Below are 21,749 nucleotides of genomic sequence, written 5' to 3'. Positions count from 1 at the left end.
AAAAGGAAATAAATAACTGGTTATGCTCTGTAACTTTAAGCAAAGATTAAGGAGGAAAGAATGAAATAAAGTAGTCAAATTTAACATTAAGAAGATTTAGACAATTTTGGACATGGAAGCTGCTAAGCTTACCTTACTGTAAATGCAAAAGGTCTTTATTTCAGTTTTTCTCTTCTCTTCTTACAGTCTGGTGGACACCGATGGAAATAATCACTCCCAACAGACTCAACTGCCATGAATATAACTGTATGTGTCAGGGAAAATAGGCTGTTTTAACATCACATTATTGTACTGTAAATGTCTATGATTGTGCATGTGTTTGAGACCTGGATACCAAGACTGAAAACTGCAGCTGCCATTACTCCCCTAATTATTCCTATAGTCAACCAGGCTTCCTCACAGTGTAACACAGTAAAGTTTGATCAGGATCCAGATGGAAGGGAAGGGAAATAAATTGTGTCTGACAGCCGTTTGACTGAAATTATGTTAGAAAGAGTGAATGAAAAAAGAAATTTGGACAGAGACAAAGACAGACGTGGATGTAGGAACATACCACCTGGACAAGCGATCAACTGACACATAATTAGGAAGATAAAGACTAAGGCAGTAGATACAGTCCAACCACAATACTCATCGGGTGACATTCAGAAGTGTTTTTGTGTTCAAGTTTCCAGATGTATCAGTTAAGAAACACACCTGATAAAAACCTAATCCTGTGATGTGAGCCAAAGTCAAATGTGAGTAATTTGTCCTTAACAAATCAAAGTCTGTGAGGTGTGACATTTTGATATTTTTTGGCATACATTTATTTGACTTTGGGTTCAACTCTCCATAAATTTTTACTAGTGAAGCCTCTCGCTTTCCTTATCTTTTTCTCTCTCTCTCTCTTTCAAACTTGGTAAAACAAAATTATTTTTTTATCAATTTCTCAAGCACAGTCTGACCTTTTATATCTATGTATATCAAAAAGTCAGGTTTCTGTATGTACAGTTATATATGACCATCAGTCTTCACTGCTGATGATACTGACAATAAAACGATCCATCCATTTTACCTCACTGTTAATTTAAATGTTAGCTATCTTTTCATTAGAAAGTGAAAACAAAAAACAAAGAAAAATGTCAATGTTCAAGAGGAAATGTAAGTATTATTTGACAGGGATACAGTTATGTATTCTTTCTTGTACATGTTCTGCTTTATTGTCATTTATAAAATATAAAATTAAAGTAATGAAAACAAGAACAAGGCAGAACTGAATAAAAAACAAACAAACTTGAAACTCGTAATATTCATCATCGTTATCAGGATATCTTACACTTAGAAAAATATAAGTGATTAAACAAGGAAACACAAACAAGTTTTAGAAAGAAATGAGTGAAATCAGCGACTGTCCCTTCTCTTGACAAACAGAGCTGCCTGTATCATAGCAGATCTACAACTGCCATGGGTTAGTGCGTTTTAAGGACCTCTGGATGTTGGGCAAATGTAACTTTATGATATTACAAAAGCTTAGTTTTCTTTTTACATTGTTCTTTTTTTCTTTATCATCATTTATAAACAAGTCACATCTAAAAGGGAAAAACAGCAAAGTAATTTTTCATGTTAAGGAACTGAAATATTAATTAAATGAAATACGAAGAACATCTGTGGTGATCAGTTTATCAAACCTGTTTCAACCACAGTGATTTAGTTTATCTCACATAAGGTCACAGAGCCTGTTTTAAACCAGAACGCTGGGAAGAGCGGCTCTGTGAATTTTGCATGGAAGGTGTGTATGAGGCTCAGCTTTTCTGATGAAACACTGTAATAACTCAGAATTCCACCTTCACAATCCAAGAGCACTGCTATTTTTTTACTGGAAGGTAATTCCAGCTGTGTTGATGTCTTCCCATGCAAGGCAGTGCATTTAGTCTTAGAGCAGGACAGAGCCCAGGACATCTCATTGCATCCAAGGCCACCACTACTGTCCCAATTTCTACCCACTCTTTTGTATGCTGCAGCAATGCAGACTGTCCCACTCCATTCCACTTCCCAGTAGCAGAGACCTTTCAGTCCCTCGACACAAAACACCTGAGACCTCTTGAACCTGTCCTCATTTTCAGGTCGTGTAGGTTTCTCCTCTACATTCTTTACAGTTTTTACTTTTCTGTCTCCTTCTAGGACAAGCCTTTTGCTCGCGGTAGTTTCGTCAAACTTCAGTTCTACACCATCTGAGAAAGACAACGCAAGAATTTGATATCTTTGGCATGACCAAAAAATATAAATACATAAAAAAATACAAGCAAAGCAACAAATCAAAACAACATTAGCAGGTATAGCTAATTATAATTGGTGATTTTGATTTCAAAAATGAGCAACTGGAGCTTTAATTTGGTTACTACATGACAAAACGCTGAAGATCAGAGACCAACTTACACTTCTTCATCCCCGGCTTTAACCGATGCTCTCCACCATGGTCCAAACTGTACAAGATTTTATTTTATATATTGTATTAGGTATAGTAAGGTATTGTGAGGAAGTAGTGCAGCAATAATTTTCAAACAGAGTGGAAAAAATATGACTTCAAATTTAATTTATGTTATAAAAGAAACATTGACTTTTTACTTCAGGTTCTATTATAATTTTTCTTTAAAGTTGATGTAGGCTCAGAAAAAGATCCTTCCATATTATTAGAAATAAAAGCCTTTTATTTATATATACTATATAGACAATTATATTTATAACTTACAGCAGTGTCTTCAGCTTCATATTGGGATCTTCCTGTATATCAGTGAGTTGTCTGGTCCCAAGGTCTCCTGGGTGATTATAACTCAGATCCAGATGTTTCAGGAGGGAGGCTGCATTGGATATGAGAGATGAGGCCAAGAAAGAGCAGCCTGTCTGTGTTACCTGACAACCAGACAATCTGCAGAACACACAGAGATAAATTATTTTGATGGTCTTTCTGACTTTTTGATAAAGGTTTGAAACAATCAAAAAACGATTCAATAAACACATGACACATTAATGTCTTTAATAAGATGATCATATCACCTTCTCTTTAACATCAAGTTTGCTGCAGTGAATGTATTTACATAAAACATTTGAATGCTGTGAATGTTTTTCCTGCTTGGGTAAACTTGACAAAATTTTCAGAGAAATTTCATGTCCTATTTACATAAAGTATGAGGGTAGGTAGACCATTTAATTGGTTTCTATATTCAGAAACCCCAGACCTGCCCAAGATAATGCAAACAATTGGCTGTTAAAAGTCAGAGGCAGGAAGAGGCAGTTAGGATTAGATGACTGTTTGAAGAAACATGTTATTTGCTTTCATCCCCCTTTAGTTTGGGCTTAGGATATAATGGTAATGGAAAGCAATCATGTTGTTGAGGTACAGCTTTTCTGCAAACTTTGACTAAAGTGTAAAAAATATCTGTCTCTAATAAAATTCATATGTGGCTAAAAACAGTCTAGCGTCTCAGCAACCTAACAGTCTGTTATACTTTGTACCATGTGGAAACCTTTTAATTTTCTAACAAGAAAAGACAACAAAAACCTCTTTGGCAGTCTGATTTATGCACACTTACTTCAGAATCTCCAGTTTGCAGTGTGAACTCTTCAGGCCTTCTGCAAGATGCTTCACACCCACATCAAGCAAATCATTATGGCTAAAGTTCAACTCCAAAAGGTTTGAGAATGCAGAGCTTAGGACTGAGGATGTCAGACCACTGCAGGCATTTTCAGAGAGCTCACACCAAGTCAGCCTGTGAAAATGAGACATACAGCAAAGTGCTATGAACTGTTACTTTGCACTAGTATGTTCAAGTAACTAAAAGACCAGTGTATACAGTTATATAAATTATTTGTTGGACAGGGACATAATTTTTATAGCTCTGATTCTGTGCACCACCACATTAGATTTTAAATAGAACAATTAAAAAGATTCAAGGAGATCAACAAAAATTTTGCATTTACTTTAGAAATTACAGACACTTTTAAATATAGTTTGCCATTTTCAGAAGCTTTGAATTAATATCACAAAAGTACATAATTTTAAATCCAAATAAATAATCCTTTAAATAAAGAATTATTTGTAATATTTGGATGGAAATCATTTGTTAGTCATAGCTTTAAGTGTAGAGCCCATGGGCGTCACCAGATGCTGCATTTCCTCCCCTAAGATGCTCTGTCAGGCCTTTACTGCAGCCACCTTCAGTTGCTTTTTGTCTGTGAGCCTTTCTGTATTCAGTTTAATATTTAATGAAAAACCAGGTTTAGATAAGTTGACACTCAAGAATATCCCATTTCTTTGCCTTAAAAAAATCTAGCATGTCAGGACTCTGGAACACCGTCTGATCAGTTTTCTGGTGTTTGGCTGCAAACTTCCGAATTCATCCTGTGACTTACATCAGCAATCACATAATAATAATAATAATAATAATAATAATAATAATAATAATAATAATAATAATAATAATAATAATGTATACTTTATTGATCCCCGTGGGGAAATTACTCTCTCTGCATTTGACCCATTCACTCAGTGAAGCAGTGGGCACCCAGTAAGCAGGCGCACCAGGGAGCAGTGTGTAGGGATGGTACCTTGCTCAGGGGTACCTCAGGGTAGCCCTTCAGTGGATTCGAACCCCCGACCTTCGGCGACCACTCTACCTACTGAGCTATCCCTGCCCACATCATCAATAAATGCCAGTGACACATTTCCACTGTTATGAAGTAACAAGGGAACATGACTCACCTGAAAATGAAACTGCTTATCAGTCAATTATCCAATTACTGAAAATAGGTGACTTTCCACAAAGTTATCTGTAACTACTGAATAGTGAATGTCAAGTTGTTCTTAAACCCTCTGAATTAACCTCCTAAGACCCGAACTCTTTCATGGCATGCATTTTTAATTTTTCTTTGCTATTTGGGCTGAGTGGGACCTGATGAATGTAAAAACAAAGAATTACCAGATTTTTATTTTAACCTAATTTTTGTTTCTGAGAAAAATGAGATCAACATATGAGGACATTCGTTTTAGATTTTGATAGAACAGTGGCAGTATAATGTCATTGTAAGTGGATATCAGGCCCTTGTAGAGTAAATTTAGGTATTTTGGTCTAGACAACCCAAAATGTGATGTCCACATATGTGGACGCCAGGTCCTAGGAGGTTAAAGCAGAAAGTTTGAAATTCAAACTTGATAAATGACACTGAATTGACTGAATCTCCCACTAAACTCACTGGAGTTCTCCTTCTCTGTGAAACCCGTTTAGATAGTTAAACTTTGTGCACACTGAATTACAAAAGTAATTATTCAAAAGTACTTACAAGGTAATTTTTGAGACTTTGACCACTGGCAACATTCCCAGAAGAACTTGCTCTGATTTCCGATACTTTTTCAGATCAAACACATCGAGTTTCTCATCTGACGTCAACAGCACAAACGTCAGAGCAGACCACTGACCAGCAGAGTAATCTTCAAATTTCTGTTTTCCTGATCGCAGTTGCTCTTTGATGTCTTTAACAAGAGAGTGATCATTAAGCTCATTCAAACAGTAAAAAAGGTTGAGGTTTTTATCTGCATCACTGATGTCTTCATTGATCTTCTTTTTGATGTACTCAGCTGTCTCCTTGTTGGTCTTTTTGTTATTTTTTTTGTTGTCTATCAGCAGCTCTTTCAGATGTTTCTGATTGGTCTCCAGTGAGAGGCCGAGCAGAAAGCGGAGAAACAGATCCCAGTCTCCATGTTTACTATCCAAAGCCTTGTCCACTGCCTTCTTGTAGAAGTCAGATGCAGGCAAATCTGAAACCACTGAAGGAGGTGGGGTAAGCAGATTTTCACTTTTGTTATTAAAGACGTAAAACACATAGAAAGCTGCCATGAACTCCTGAATGCTCAAATGGACAAAGCAAAACAGTTTCTGTGGGTACAGTGAAGGACCTTCTCTCTCGATCTGAGTCAATATCCCAGAAAAAACAGCAGCTTTTGTGATGTCAGTACCACACTCTGTCAGGTTTTCTTCAGTAAAGAGAAAGTTTCTTTTAACAAGCTCCTCAAAAGCTAGTTTGCCCAAAGATATAATGGTTTCCTTGTTTCTTTCATTCCAGCATTTATCTATCTCACAGCTTTCACTTGTCTTATCTTCATTATACTTTCTGTTAGCCTGTCTGCACTCAATCAAAAGAAAGTATGTGTACATGTCAGTTAGAGTCTTGGGCATTTCATCATCTTGGTTTGTGGTCACATATTCCTCCAGGACCTTTGCAGTGATCCAACAGAAAACTGGTATGTGACACATAATATAAAGGCTCCTTGATTTCTTCACATGGGTGAGGATTTTTTCAGCCAGATCCACATTAAACCTCTTCCTGAAGTACTCTTCTTTTTGCTCATCATTGAATCCTCGCACCTCTGTGACCCGGTCAACTTTATCAGCAGGAATACGGTTCGACGCTGCAGGTCGGGAGGTGATCCAGATCTGAGCTTCAGGAAGCAGATTTCCTTGGATGAGGTTGGTCAGCAGAATATTCACTGATGTTTGCTCTCTCACATTGATGCATTTATTACTTTCACTGAAGTCAAGATCAAGGCGACATTCATCAAAGCCATCCAGAACAACCAAAATTTTGTACTTGTCATAGTCGGTTATTTCTGAGTTCTTCATAGCTGGAAAGAACTGATGAATAAGATCCTCAAAACTGAGTTGTTCCTCTGTTCTCAAATTAAGCTCTCGGAAAGGAAGTGGAAACATGAAATAAATGTTTTGAACCGGGTTACCATCAGCCCAGTCCAGCATGTACTTCATTGATGCGATAGTTTTTCCTATGCCTGCCACTCCAATTGTCATCACAGTTTTAATATGTTTATTTCCTACAGATGTGAAGATCTCATTATATTTAATTGCTGTTTCTTGTTTAACTGGTTTGAACTTTGCATTTTGAACCCTTCTGGTCTCTTGCTGCTCATTGACTTCTTCACTCTGCCTCTCTATGATGTAGAGCTCTGTGTAGATCTCATTCAGGACAGCAGAGGTTTTTTGCCTGTCGATGCCCTCAGACACACGAGTAAACTGCTCCTTCAGTTGAGACTTGAGTTTGCGTTGGCTTGTAATATCAGGCTTCTCTGAAAGAAAACATTAGAAATAGAAATTACACAAGTATACACTGTATACATTTGCCTGGTTTTCAGCAATTAAAAAGTTATTTATTATATAAAAACTTACTAAATTTGTCTTTTCTGAAAGTTTTTTTTTGTATTTTGACTCTTTTTTTTGGTCTAGTATAGTAGCATAAGTACTACAAAGATGCTGAATGATATCTAATTGCAGTTGCAATCTTACCTCGTATTTCTGTCACTCTGTCAACACATTTATCAACATTCGGCCGAATAGCAGCTGAAGGTCGGGACGTTATCCACACTAGAGCTGAAGGAAGCAGGGTCCCTTTGATGAGGTTGGTCAACAGCACATCCACTGAGGCTGGCTCACTGATATCAGACAAGATGTTGTTGTTGTCAAAGTCAAGTGGAAGCTGAGATTTGTCAAGTCCATCCAAGATAATTAAAACTGGGAATTGTGAAAAATTAGTAATTACAAATTCTTTGGTTTCACTGAAGAAATGGTTAAGAAGACCCACTATGCTAAAGTTCATATCTTTAATCTGGTTAAGGTCATTGAGTGGAAATATTCCTAGTTCTTTCCCTTTTGCTTTACCAATTAAAGATTTTGCTATATCTGCAATCCTAGTGAGGAATGAAGGATTTGTATTTTTGGCCCACTCTTTTATAAATTTCTGTACATGAAACGATTTTCCGATATCAGCCTCTCCAACAGTCAGCACTGTCCTGATTTTCTTCTCATTCTTGTCTTTAAAGATGTCAGATGTTGCATCCACTTTCACCACAGTCGGGTTACTTTTCTGTTCATCAGTGCCCTCTGCAGTGCTGTCTTCTCTCACGATGTGTTCTGTGGTTTTCTGGTTAGGATGATTAGTGTCTTCATTCACCGTGTTTTCTGTACGAAGTCTTATGCACAGTTTTTTCACCAGCTTCGTCCATCGCTTTGAGGTCTCTAAATGGACAAAAAAATGTAATAATTTAAAGATAAATGTACCACGCACAACGTTAATTATTAAAAGTATTTTTAAGTCTGTTTAAATAAGGAAACCAGTGTGTTGTCTTTTAAAGCTTCATTTTGTTCAGTACCTTGACATTTTGTAACTTTTTGTATATAACAAGTAGGAATCTTATCAACTCCTGAGGGTTGAGAGATGATCCAGAGATGAGCAGAAGGAAGCAGAGTCCCTTTGATTAGGTTTGTTAGCAGCTCATCCATCGTGGCCTGTGCCTTCATGTCAGTCAGTCTCTTGTTGTTTTTAAAATCCAGAGGAAGTGTACATTTTTCCAGGCCATCAAGAATAAAAAGTAATTTAAACTTGTCATAGGAGAGATGTCCTCGTAGTTTAATATCACTGAAGTAATCATTCAGCAGTTCTTCCATACTCTGAACTTGGTCTCTTCTTTTATTCAGCTCACTGAACTGGAATGAAACTATAATGTCTATGTTTTTGTGGGTCTTCTTTTTTGCCCACTTAATCATGAACATCTTTGTTTGAAATGTTTTTCCAACACCAGCCATTCCTGTTGTTAGCACTGTTCGCACATTAAACATATCTTTGTAGTCGGGTTGCACTAGTTCTTCTTTTTCTTCCTTTTGTGCACAGAGTTCTGTGTCAATCTCTTCCTCTCTCTGTTTTTTATACTTTTTGCGAATTGCAGACTTCAGAATTTCTCCTGCATTTTTCACTGTAGATGAAAGAGAGCCAAGAATTAATATGAACAATGTAATCAGCAACTGCAACATTTCAATTAACAGCAATGATAGTAGTAATATGACTGTTATAAATAAATGCAAAGACATGTTATTCTTCTTTAGTGTGACTCCTTCACTGAGTGGGAGATTAAGTAGAAATATGCAGTTTGTACATGTTTTAATAAATTAATTAATTGGTGCAGCTATTTCTCATTTTTCTAGAAATGTATGATGATATATAAAGAAATTGGGGGCAGATCAAGACTTTTGGATATTATACTATAAAGACCCTTGGTTGCATTTAATTTTAAGGTACAGTCTCCGTAACAATAATCTTACTTCGTATCTCTGTCACCCTGTCAACACATTTCTCAACATTCAGCCGATTAGCAGCTGAAGGTCGGGACGTTATCCACACTAGAGCTGAAGGAAGCAGGTTCCCTTTGATGAGGTTGGTCAACAGCACGTCCACTGAGGCTGGTTCACTGATATCAGACAAGGTGGTGTTGTTGTCAAAGTCGAGCGGGAGCTGAAATTGGTCAAGTCCATCCAAGACGAAACAAACTGGGAAGTGTGAAAATTCAGTGATGATCAAGTCTTTGGTTTCTTTCAAGCAATGGTTGAGAAGACCCACCAAGCTAATTTTATCTTTCATCTTATTAAGTTCAGAGACTTTGAATGGAAATATTCCTAGTTCATTTTCTTTTCCTTTACCAATTAAAGATGTTTTAAGCCAAGTTAAAAGTGAAGGGTTTGTATTTTCCGCCCACTCTTTTATATATTTCTGTACATGGAAGGATTTTCCGATATCAGCCTCTCCAACAGTCAGCACAGTTCTGGGTTTCTTCCCATTCTTGTCTTTAAATATATCAGATATTGTCTTCACTTTCACCCCAGTCTGTTCATTATTCTCTGCAGTGCTGTCTTCTCTTATGATGTGTTCTGTGTTTTTCTGGTTAGGATAATTGATGTTTTCAATCAAAGTGTTTTCTCTAAGAAGACTTTTGCGCAGATGTGTCACCAGCTTTGTCCATTGCTTTGAGGTCTCTGAAAAAACAGAAAAATATAAAAAGATGTACCATGAATTGTTGTACTAATATGTACAAATATGAGTTTTGTAAATAAATACAATGACATGTCATTCTTTCTTAGTGTGATACCTTCTCAGAGGAAAGAAAATAGCAGTAGTATGTTGAATAAAGTACAAATATCCTGTGTTCTAAAATATTCTTCTGTTGACAGCGCTGACTTAAGATGGATTTCTGTGTTAATGATGTTGTAAGAGTCATCCTCACCACTGAGATCACTCTTCACAGAAGCATTGCTGTTGTCAGTTGATCTAGTTGAGCTTCAAGGCAGAGAAGACATTTCTAATTAATATTTTGTTTGTCAGCACAGCAAAATAAATAAACTGACATTTCACTTTGGCAATTTATCATATTGTCTCCATTTCCTTTTATTCTTTTACAGTTATAACAGTAGGCTCACCCATACCTTTCCCTGCTTTTACTCAGCAATTAGATTCAGAAGGTTTAATAGTATTAAACATTGTATTCCTGTTCAGCTTTATGGTAAACTTCAATGTCAAACATTTATAAATATCGAACCTTCTAGGTACCTCTGAAGCTTTTTGTAGGTTTCTGTCCAGTATCCTCTGTTCTGATTGAATTTTTAATATCACATACTACTGCATGTACTAAGAATGCATGGAGCTGACCTGAAAACAGATTTTATTAAGAAATAAAAAACTAATAATGACTGTTATTTTATGACTGTGGTGGGAAATTGGATTTTCTAAAAAATAAAATAAAATAAAATAAAACAATCCACTATTAAATCAAGCCATTAGACATATAATTATTACTGGCCATTTTTTAAAGAAGGTGTGATCCAAGAGGTACCTGTCTAAGAGGGTCTAGATACAGATCCTGCCTGTCCACTATCCTCTGTCATTCCTAACTGTGCATAATCACCTGCTAATGATCAAACCCTCATGACGATCCTTTGAATAACCTATAAAAGTATTAAAAATTACCACTAAATAACAAATATTAGAACATTACTCATCAGCTGTTGGACTTTCAACATCACACTTAAATATCTTAAATATCTAAATATTCTCTGAATTTGGTTCCCTTTGGATCCTCAAACTAACATCAAAGATTTTCAGTTAAAGGAAACCTCAAAATTAAGTAAAAAATAAGTCATTAATTAATCAAACCAAATGCCCTCTCATTATGATGAAAAAAAATATTTTATAAAAACAAGTCCTATCTAACTAATATAGAACATACATGTTTTCGTGTCACCAATGATCATTACTACCATTTAAATGAATATCAATTATATTTAGCCATCAGAATTACTGTCTGAAGGCCAAGAAAGATGCCCAATGAATTTATTTTACCAAGTGGATCATCACGACCTTGCCGTATTGGTCCATTTGATTGACGTTTGTTGTTTTTATTTTATTTTATTTTATTTTAAAATTGAGGCACAGGTGGCCAGAAGGGGACAGAGAGGGAATACCTCCCCTGCACCCTGGTGACACTCCTGCACCCCAAGGCCCTGTATGTGTGGGTGGGTGTGGTGGAGCGGGAAGAGGGAGGCAGTTGGGGATGGGGAGGGAAGGAAGGGAGGGGCAATGGGCCAGCTCCACCGCTGACCCCAGTAGGCACCCCCACTCACTGGAATCAACCAAGGCCAGGGGCAGCAGCACCGCCAAGCCCTACAGAACCTGGTGTGGCCCGTCTGACCCCACCGCAGAGTAAACTGTACCCACCCCATCATCCAATCGTCTCCCAGACTACACAATACAATATACACCCAGGTTGAGTTCATTCTCCACCTCTCCTGTCTCTCCCTCACCTGCAAAGTGAACTCCTGGAGAGCGGAGAAGTACTGCAAGGATGTAACAACCTCCCTGCCACTTGAAGAGGCCCCCAGTTTGGCCAATGCACCAGAGGCCCCCCACGCCAGGGCTGAGGCCCCGTGCACTCACCCGCCCACAACCTCGGCAGCACACCAACCAGGACCCAAGCCCCCAAGGCCCAGCCAGAGCCCCAGCACGGAGGCGAAACACCCCCAGAACCCCAAGCCCCCATGCCTGAGCTGGGCTTTGCTCAACCCAACAGGAAGTCAATGCACAGTCAATGCCGCATCCCATGTTAAAGTTCCATAATAGGAATGACTTCAGTTTCAGCTGTCTGCGTCCATAATGGAGTATAGTGAAGAATTTTCAGGTATCTGTACTTTATTTGACTAATTATTTTTCTGAAACTTTTTAGTTTTAGTCCCAACATCTTTACATAAATATTTGTTTTTATTACCAAGTTCCTTTTCAAAATAGGCTTGTTATTTTAGATTTAACACATTATTCATTTACTTAACAGTACCCCTTCACACTGATTTGAGGCTAAATGGAGGGAACAATAACACATAAAAGACAACCCTATTGCTGTATCAATCAACGCTTATTGAATACAAAGAGATGAGGTAAAAACATATATATAATTTCTACTGCTATACTCAAGGGTTAAAGTGGGCTGGTGCTGTCCAAAAAAGTGATTGCTGATGTTTATGTGGTTTTTTTTTATGCTTGCTGTAGGTATTACAGGTACTGCGACACAGTGGTTTTATATAGACTCCAATTTGTTCATGTAAATGGAGAGACTTCTTCAAACACTGAGGTTAATTATGGAGTTCCGCAGGGTTCAGTGCTAGGACCAATTCTGTTTACATTATACATGCTTCCCTTAAGTAGTATCATCAAAAGACATAGTATACAGTTTCACTGCTATGCTGATGACACCCAGCTCTATCTATTTATGAAGCCAGATAACACACACCAATTAGTTAAACTGCAGAAATGTCTTAAGACATAAAGACCTGGATGGCCGCTAACCTTCTGCTCCTTAATTCAGATAAAACTGAGGTTATTGTACTCTGCCCTGAAAATTTTAGAAATATGGTATCTAACTAGATTCTTACTCTGGATGGCATTACCTTGGCCTCCAGTAACACTGTGATGAACCTTGCAGTGAGTTTTGACCAAGATATGTCCTTCAATGCACATATTAAACAAATGTGTAGGACTGCCTTCTTCCATTTGCACAACATCTCTAAAGTTAGAAATATCCTGTCTTAGAGTGATGCTGAAAAACCAGTTCATGCATTTATTACTTCCAGGCTGGACTACATTATTATTATTATGATGTCCTTAAAAACTTCCTGAAAAGTCTTCAATTAATCGAAAATGCTGCAGCAACAGTACTGACAGGGACTAGAGAGAGCACATTTCTCCTGTATTGGCTTCCCTTCATTGGCTCCCTGTTAAATCCAGGAATCCAGAATTGAATACGAAATCCTGCTCCTTACATACAAGGCCTTGAATAATCAGGCCCCATCTTATCTTAATGACCTTGTAGTACCATATAACCCCATTAGAGCACTTGTATTGTATCTGTATTGCCCTATTCAGGTCGACTTCTTTTTTGCTGACAATGGTACATGCTTATCAGAAAGTTACAATCCAAAATATTCTAAAAATATATTGTTGACTAAGATTACTGCAGTGATGTACTTACAGTTTTTTTATCAGATTTACTAATGACAGAGGGATTTATAATAACATTTTCTTACTTGTGTAATAGAAATTTTATTCCAGAGTATCTTACCTTGGTTTATTATCACTGAAGTATGGGGGTTCCCCTTTGGACATGTCACTTCTCGTGGAAACAGGTCTTTGGTGCTCATGTGGACTTCAATAAGGATCAGAAAATGTCTTAATTAGACAAAGCTTAAAGGTGCATCTGTAACTTCTGTTTACCCATTCAAAAAGCAATTTCAATTATCAACAGAACAGGATGCCCAGCAGTAAATTTTTGATGTCAAGCAGCAGAAATATATTTAAGTGTTTTGCTGAAAAAGATACTGAACACAGCACGCTAACCAGCTGTCTCTGTCCCATCACTATTCATTTCAAGACTTGACTGATAACTGATGCAGTGTCAAGTCTACCCTCAATGTCTTCAATCTTCTCAATAACCAACATAATTGGATGTTATGACCAGGCTTCAGCATCACCTGAGGTCACTCACAGATTCTGTAAATTGTTTGTGAGGACATGGAAATGTGGCGTAACACCAAGGCTCCATATTAGGCTTTAAAGAAAGCTTTAGCAATAGCTCTGAAACCTTGTTTCATGTTCTCCACTGTCTTTTCACTGGAGAGCAAGTTGGGTAACTCCTGCTGACTACACAGAGAGTCTGCTGTGTCTGTGCTTCCACAGACACATGGTTTAGCAGCAAAGATCCACACACCGCATTTAAGGTACACATGTTTTGTGCTGATGATAACGTTATATGACTTACCAAAAATAAAAACTGTTCTAAACAACTTCATCATTTAACTGACAACCACATACTGGTGATGAAGTCTCTGCTTCAGTGCTGCATTTCAGTTATTTACGTACAAAGCTATGAATAACCAGCAATATATTGTTGACTAAGATTACTGGAATGTTGTACTTAAAGTTTTTATCAGATTTACTAATGACAGAGGGATTTGTAATGTTTCCTTACTTGTTTAATAGAAATTTAATTCCAGAGTATCTTACCTTGGTTTATTATCACTGAAGTCTGGGGGTTCCCCTTTGGACATGTCACTTCTCGTGGAAACAGGTCTTTGGTGCTCATGTGGACTTCAATAAGGATCAGAAAATGTCTTAATTAGACAAAGCTTAAAGGTGCATCTGTAACTTCTGTTTACCCATTCAAAAAGCAATTTCAATTATCAACAGAACAGGATGCCCAGCAGTAACTATTTGATGTTAAGTTTGATGTTATGACCAGGCCTCAGTTTCACCTGAGTCCAGCGATAGATTTTGTAAATTGTTTGTGAGGACATGGAAATGTGGCGTAACACCAAGGCTCCATATTAGGCTTTAAAGAAAGCTTTAACAATAGCTCTGAAGCCTTGTTTCATGTTCTCCACTGTCTTTTCACTGGAGAGCAAGTTGGGTAACTCCTGCTGACTACACAGAGAGTCTGCTGTGTCTGTGCTTCCACAGACACATGGTTTAGCAGCAAAGATCCACACACCACATTTAAGCTACACCTGCTTTGTGCTGATGATAACATTATATGACTTACCAAAAATAACTAACTGACAACCATATACTGGTGATAAAGTCTCTGCATTAATGTTGTATTTCAGGTTTTTATGTATTTACAGCAAATGCTGCAAGAACTTTGCTCTGCCAAATACTGCTCATTGTCACTTTTGCATGAGTGGAACAGATTGCACAGTTCATATTACAACTATTAATGTCACTTTAACATTGATAGTGTTAGATGTCCCATGAAGCTCGACTTCTTTTGTGCTGACAATGGTACATGCTTATCAGAAAGTTACAATCCAAAATATTCTAAAAATATGAATGAAGAGTAATATATTGTTGACTAAGATTACTGGAATGTTGTACTTAAAGTTTTTTATCAGATTTACTAATGACAGAGGGATTTATAATGTTTCCTTACTTGTTTAATAGAAATTTAATTCCAGAGTATCTTACCTTGGTTTATTATCACTGAAGTCTGGGGGTTCCCCTTTGGACATGTCACTTCTCGTGGAAACAGGTCTTTGGTGCTCATGTGGACTTCAATAAGGATCAGAAAATGTCTTAATTAGACAAAGCTTAAAGGTGCATCTGTAACTTCTGTTTACCCATTCAAAAAGCAATTTCAATTATCAACAGAACAGGATGCCCAGCAGTAAATTTTTGATGTCAAGCAGCAGAAATATATTTAAGTGTTTTGCTGAAAAAGATACTGAACACAGCACGCTAACCAGCTGTCTCTGTCCCATCACTATTCATTTCAAGACTTGACTGATAACTGATGCAGTGTCAAGTCTACCCTCAATGTCTTCAATCTTCTCAATAACCAACATAATTGGATGTTATGACCAGGCTTCAGCATCACCTGAGGTCACTCACAGATTCTGTAAATTGTTTGTGAGGACATGGAAATGTGGCGTAACACCAAGGCTCCATATTAGGCTTTAAAGAAAGCTTTAGCAATAGCTCTGAAACCTTGTTTCATGTTCTCCACTGTCTTTTCACTGGAGAGCAAGTTGGGTAACTCCTGCTGACTACACAGAGAGTCTGCTGTGTCTGTGCTTCCACAGACACATGGTTTAGCAGCAAAGATCCACACACCGCATTTAAGGTACACATGTTTTGTGCTGATGATAACATTATATGACTTACCAAAAATAAAAACTGTTCTAAACAACTTCATCATTTAACTGACAACCACATACTGGTGATGAAGTCTCTGCTTCAGTGCTGCATTTCAGTTATTTACGTACAAAGCTATGAATAACCAGCAATATATTGTTGACTAAGATTACTGGAATGTTGTACTTAAAGTTTTTATCAGATTTACTAATGACAGAGGGATTTGTAATGTTTCCTTACTTGTTTAATAGAAATTTAATTCCAGAGTATCTTACCTTGGTTTATTATCACTGAAGTCTGGGGGTTCCCCTTTGGACATGTCACTTCTCGTGGAAACAGGTCTTTGGTGCTCATGTGGACTTCAATAAGGATCAGAAAATGTCTTAATTAGACAAAGCTTAAAGGTGCATCTGTAACTTCTGTTTACCCATTCAAAAAGCAATTTCAATTATCAACAGAACAGGATGCCCAGCAGTAACTATTTGATGTTAAGTTTGATGTTATGACCAGGCCTCAGTTTCACCTGAGTCCAGCGATAGATTTTGTAAATTGTTTGTGAGGACATGGAAATGTGGCGTAACACCAAGGCTCCATATTAGGCTTTAAAGAAAGCTTTAACAATAGCTCTGAAGCCTTGTTTCATGTTCTCCACTGTCTTTTCACTGGAGAGCAAGTTGGGTAACTCCTGCTGACTACACAGAGAGTCTGCTGTGTCTGTGCTTCCACAGACACATGGTTTAGCAGCAAAGATCCACACACCACATTTAAGCTACACCTGCTTTGTGCTGATGATAACATTATATGACTTACCAAAAATAACTAACTGACAACCATATACTGGTGATAAAGTCTCTGCATTAATGTTGTATTTCAGGTTTTTATGTATTTACAGCAAATGCTGCAAGAACTTTGCTCTGCCAAATACTGCTCATTGTCACTTTTGCATGAGTGGAACAGATTGCACACTTCATATTACAACTATTAATGTCACTTTAACATTGATAGTGTTAGATGTCCCATGAAGCTCGACTTCTTTTGTGCTGACAATGGTACATGCTTATCAGAAAGTTACAATCCAAAATATTCTAAAAATATGAATGAAGAGTAATATATTGTTGACTAAGATTACTGGAATGTTGTACTTAAAGTTTTTATCAGATTTACTAATGACAGAGGGATTTATAATGTTTCCTTACTTGTTTAATAGAAATTTAATTCCAGAGTATCTTACCTTGGTTTATTATCACTGAAGTCTGGGGGTTCCCCTTTGGACATGTCACTTCTCGTGGAAACAGGTCTTTGGTGCTCATGTGGACTTCAATAAGGATCAGAAAATGTCTTAATTAGACAAAGCTTAAAGGTGCATCTGTAACTTCTGTTTACCCATTCAAAAAGCAATTTCAATTATCAACAGAACAGGATGCCCAGCAGTAAATTTTTGATGTCAAGCAGCAGAAATATATTTAAGTGTTTTGCTGAAAAAGATACTGAACACAGCACGCTAACCAGCTGTCTCTGTCCCATCACTATTCATTTCAAGACTTGACTGATAACTGATGCAGTGTCAAGTCTACCCTCAATGTCTTCAATCTTCTCAATAACCAACATAATTGGATGTTATGACCAGGCTTCAGCATCACCTGAGGTCACTCACAGATTCTGTAAATTGTTTGTGAGGACATGGAAATGTGGCGTAACACCAAGGCTCCATATTAGGCTTTAAAGAAAGCTTTAGCAATAGCTCTGAAACCTTGTTTCATGTTCTCCACTGTCTTTTCACTGGAGAGCAAGTTGGGTAACTCCTGCTGACTACACAGAGAGTCTGCTGTGTCTGTGCTTCCACAGACACATGGCTTAGCAGCAAAGATCCACACACCGCATTTAAGGTACACATGTTTTGTGCTGATGATAACATTATATGACTTACCAAAAATAAAAACTGTTCTAAACAACTTCATCATTTAACTGACAACCACATACTGGTGATGAAGTCTCTGCTTCAGTGCTGCATTTCAGTTATTTACGTACAAAGCTATGAATAACCAGCAATATATTGTTGACTAAGATTACTGGAATGTTGTACTTAAAGTTTTTATCAGATTTACTAATGACAGAGGGATTTGTAATGTTTCCTTACTTGTTTAATAGAAATTTAATTCCAGAGTATCTTACCTTGGTTTATTATCACTGAAGTCTGGGGGTTCCCCTTTGGACATGTCACTTCTCGTGGAAACAGGTCTTTGGTGCTCATGTGGACTTCAATAAGGATCAGAAAATGTCTTAATTAGACAAAGCTTAAACTGTTTACCCATTCAAAAAGCAATTTCAATTATCAACAGAACAGGATGCCCAGCAGTAAATTTTTGATGTCAAGCGGCAGAAATATATTTAAGTGTTTTGCTGAAAAAGATACTGAACACAGCACGCTAACCAGCTGTCTCTGTCCATAGCTGGACTGGCCATCGGGCATACCGGGCATTTGCCCGGTGGGCCGCTGGCGATTTTTTGTTTTTATGGGCCCATCGATTTTTTTATTTTATTTTATTTTTTGGAAGGGTGTTGGATTGGCCAATTGGTCATGATCGACTCTGGGCTGGACCAATTATAGCCGAGGAGGTCGGATGCACCCTCCCCCTTCTTTAGCAATCTTATAGACGAACTAAAGAAAATGGAGAACAAAAAAAGGAAAGGAGGTGCAGAAAAAATTAGGGCCAAAAAGAAACAAGCCCTTCAGGCAGACGCTGCCAAATGTGTAAAAATAACTGAATTGTTTGGCGGTAGCTATGGCATAGCTTCCACAGATTTAGCAACATCAGCAAGTGGTGGAGGCCAGCAGGTGGATAAGGGAAAGGGGAGGCAAGAGGAGGAGAGACCCGAGGCGGCCGCCGGTCATAGTGGCAGAGGAACTGAACTTCAGGCAAGAAGTTATGACCTGCTGTCTCTCTGTGTCAGATATAAACCAAGTTTAGTTGTAGTTTGTTTTCGTTGTGCTGACTTTTTACAGTCGCTTAGAATAACTGGTAGTGCGTACTAGCTAGCATGACGGAGTTTATATACTGCTGGGCGGGTGCTATGATGTTACTGATAGTAAACTTTATTTTATGCTTAAGGTTAGTTTCTCAAACTCCTCAAAATCTTAACAAATTGTGCCAATCCTTACATGTTGCACCAGGCTGATTTATCATCAAAAGTGGAGAAGTCTGTGACAGAGGAGACAGAAGAGCAGCAGAGAGAGATGGAGCAAGAGAGAGAAATAAAAGAGCAGGAGAGAGAGATGGAGAGATGACTTTATGTCATCCATGAGGGATGCATTTGACATATGTTTCACATATTATAGCCCAACAAGTTACTTGTAGCAATTTAAATACGAGCAATCAGTTTTTGGCAAATACCGGAAATCAGTTTTTGGCAGACAATCACTTTTTGGCACAACACCGGCTATTGCAGTTAATAATACAACAGCTTCTTGCAATTTTTTGTGTTTCTTTTTATCGCTGTGTAACTGAATTCAATTGAAAGCCTGCATGCGCTAGTACCTCTTGCCACAAGTTCCCAGAATCCTTTGCAGTTTTACCCCTGAATGACGTCACATTTTTGGTGGGCCAGTCTCTAGTCAAAATGCCCGGGCCGATTTTTTTGTCCCAGTCCAGCCCTGTCTCTGTCCCATCACTATTCATTTCAAGACCTGACTGATAACTGATGTAGTGTCAAGTCTACCCTCAATGTCTTCATTGTCCAGATACTCCTATAGCAGAAAAACAGTCAAAACTGAATGACAATCTTCTCAATAACCAACATAATTGGATGTTATGAGCAGGCCTCAGCATCACCTGAGGTCAGTTACAGATTCTGTAAATAGTGTGTGAAGAGAGGGAAATGCGGCGTAACACCAAGGCTCCATATTAGGCTTTAAGGAAAGCTTTAGCTCACTGCCAACCTTTTTAATGTGCAAATGCTATTGGGTGTAAGGAAAGAAGAGCTGAGGCAGCTCGTAGAAGAAGAAGCTGGGTCAGAGTGGTCTGTTGGCGGATATGGCAGAAAGACAACCATACATTCACATCCATAGGCATGGCCAATTCTGAATCACAATCTAACCTAACAAGCTTGCCATTGGACTGTGGAAAAAAACAGGAGTACCTAGAGAAAACCCACAAAGCCACAATAAAACATAGAAATTCAAAAGGGAAACCCAGGAAACCAGAAAGTTCAAACCAGGAACCTTCTCAGGTTTCCCTTGGACATGATCTTTGAGTCTCAAATGACACACGTTTTACAAAGCTACATAAGGATTTTAATGTTTGTTTCACAAGAAAAATCATAACTCAATTTTCAGAGCTTTACCTATGATTAGCAGATCTGTTACAATAGAGAAAAAAATTACAGCAACAGAGTGACATAAAAATACACACTGCATCAGCATCTGCACATTAGTCTTCACATTCAAGTTTATAACATCAAGTACATTAATATTTAGCAAAATATTTAATTGTTTAGTCGGCATAATAACAGTGAGATCAAAAATTGTAACTCACTTGGCAGTCGATGTGGTCATATGTTGTTCCTCAGACATGTTTGTTTAAAACACAGTTTTCTGCTTTCCGGTGGTCCTGCATTCGTTTTTATCTAATTGTGGTGCTACTTTAAATTAAATTATTTCCAAATCCATGCACATGTTTATATGAACACAAAAGCTGCCACTCTTTCAGTCACACTTGGCTTGAAAGCAGTCTTGATCCATAGTATCCCTTTGGAACAGTCTTCTTTCTAAACAAACTTCAGGCGCTGAATTAAGTCTGGTTTTAACCTGACTTAAAAAATGGTCTTATGACAAAATGAAAAACTAGAATGTCTTCAGTGCATGTGACTTAGACGAATTAAGAAACTGATCAAAGTCCATTACAACACTTCCTGGTTAATTTATAACAGAAACAACTGTAGTGACCTTGACATTCCAACTGCCACAAAATAAAGACTATTATCATTAAGATTTGTCCACAATGTCATGTTCTAAGTGAATTGAGGACGGATAACGTAAGCAGAAATATCTTAATAACATATTATCATGGAAGGATTTCCATTACATTATATTACATACAGACTCCAGTAGTGCCCAAGCCTGATTGTTCCTCAATGCCACTGACATTTGTATTTTTCATCTGTAGCTGTTGAATAGATATCAACACCAGCACTGACTCCTGTGTCCAGGTACAACCTCAGAGCCTCTAGTCTAGTACCATTCTCTTAGTCTTATATTCTTCTATTTTCTGTGCCAACTGCTATTTACATTTCAGATATAATGTTATCATTTTAAGCTCTTAGCATATTGAGCTCTTTATACTAAAAGAGTATTTTTGTCATACAATTTTCCAAGAATAAGACACAATATAATGGCACCAAAAGAAAAAAAAATCATTGTGTCTATTTAAATTTGAATATTGGGTCAGCATGCAATCCTCATAAAGACTGTGATCCACAGCGTTTTCACAAAGATAATACTCAAACTCATTACTGAATCCAGCATTGGGTTTTTTTGACACTGTGTTTTGGAATAAAAGCAAATTTGAGAAGTAACATAAAACACATACAGATTTCTGTATTAAATAAGTTGTTCTTATTATTGATTATTACTTTTGGTAATTAATTTTCTAATCCCAAATTATTACTCTTCCTTTTCCACTTAATTACCCCAAGTGCCATATTATTAGCAGCTA

General features: G+C 37.5%; 1 protein-coding gene across 1 annotated transcript; it reads right to left on the bottom strand.

Annotated features, from left to right (window-relative positions):
- Positions 1 to 1,686: 1,686 nt before the first annotated feature.
- Positions 1,687 to 20,691, bottom strand: LOC146610554 (uncharacterized). The gene is made up of 16 exons (XM_085345096.1): positions 20,571 to 20,691; positions 18,211 to 18,294; positions 17,270 to 17,353; positions 16,314 to 16,397; positions 15,373 to 15,456; positions 14,416 to 14,499; positions 13,475 to 13,558; positions 10,094 to 10,146; positions 9,138 to 9,845; positions 8,192 to 8,791; positions 7,329 to 8,057; positions 5,317 to 7,111; positions 3,570 to 3,746; positions 2,729 to 2,905; positions 2,416 to 2,462; positions 1,687 to 2,210 (listed from the first exon to the last, which is right to left on the bottom strand). Exons 1-16 carry the CDS (start codon positions 20,606 to 20,608, stop codon positions 1,687 to 1,689), a joined length of 5,352 nt encoding a protein of 1,783 aa, XP_085201222.1. The 5' UTR covers positions 20,609 to 20,691.
- Between the last annotated feature and the right edge of the window lie 1,058 nt (positions 20,692 to 21,749).

This window comes from Diplotaxodon limnothrissa, linkage group LG20 (genome assembly GCF_057381915.1).
Source record: "Diplotaxodon limnothrissa isolate DT_005_m linkage group LG20, D_limnothrissa_male_GT1.1, whole genome shotgun sequence".
Classification (NCBI taxonomy): domain Eukaryota; kingdom Metazoa; phylum Chordata; class Actinopteri; order Cichliformes; family Cichlidae; genus Diplotaxodon; species Diplotaxodon limnothrissa.
Note: the sequence above shows the minus strand (reverse complement) of the source record. Positions and strands in the feature narration are given on the sequence as shown.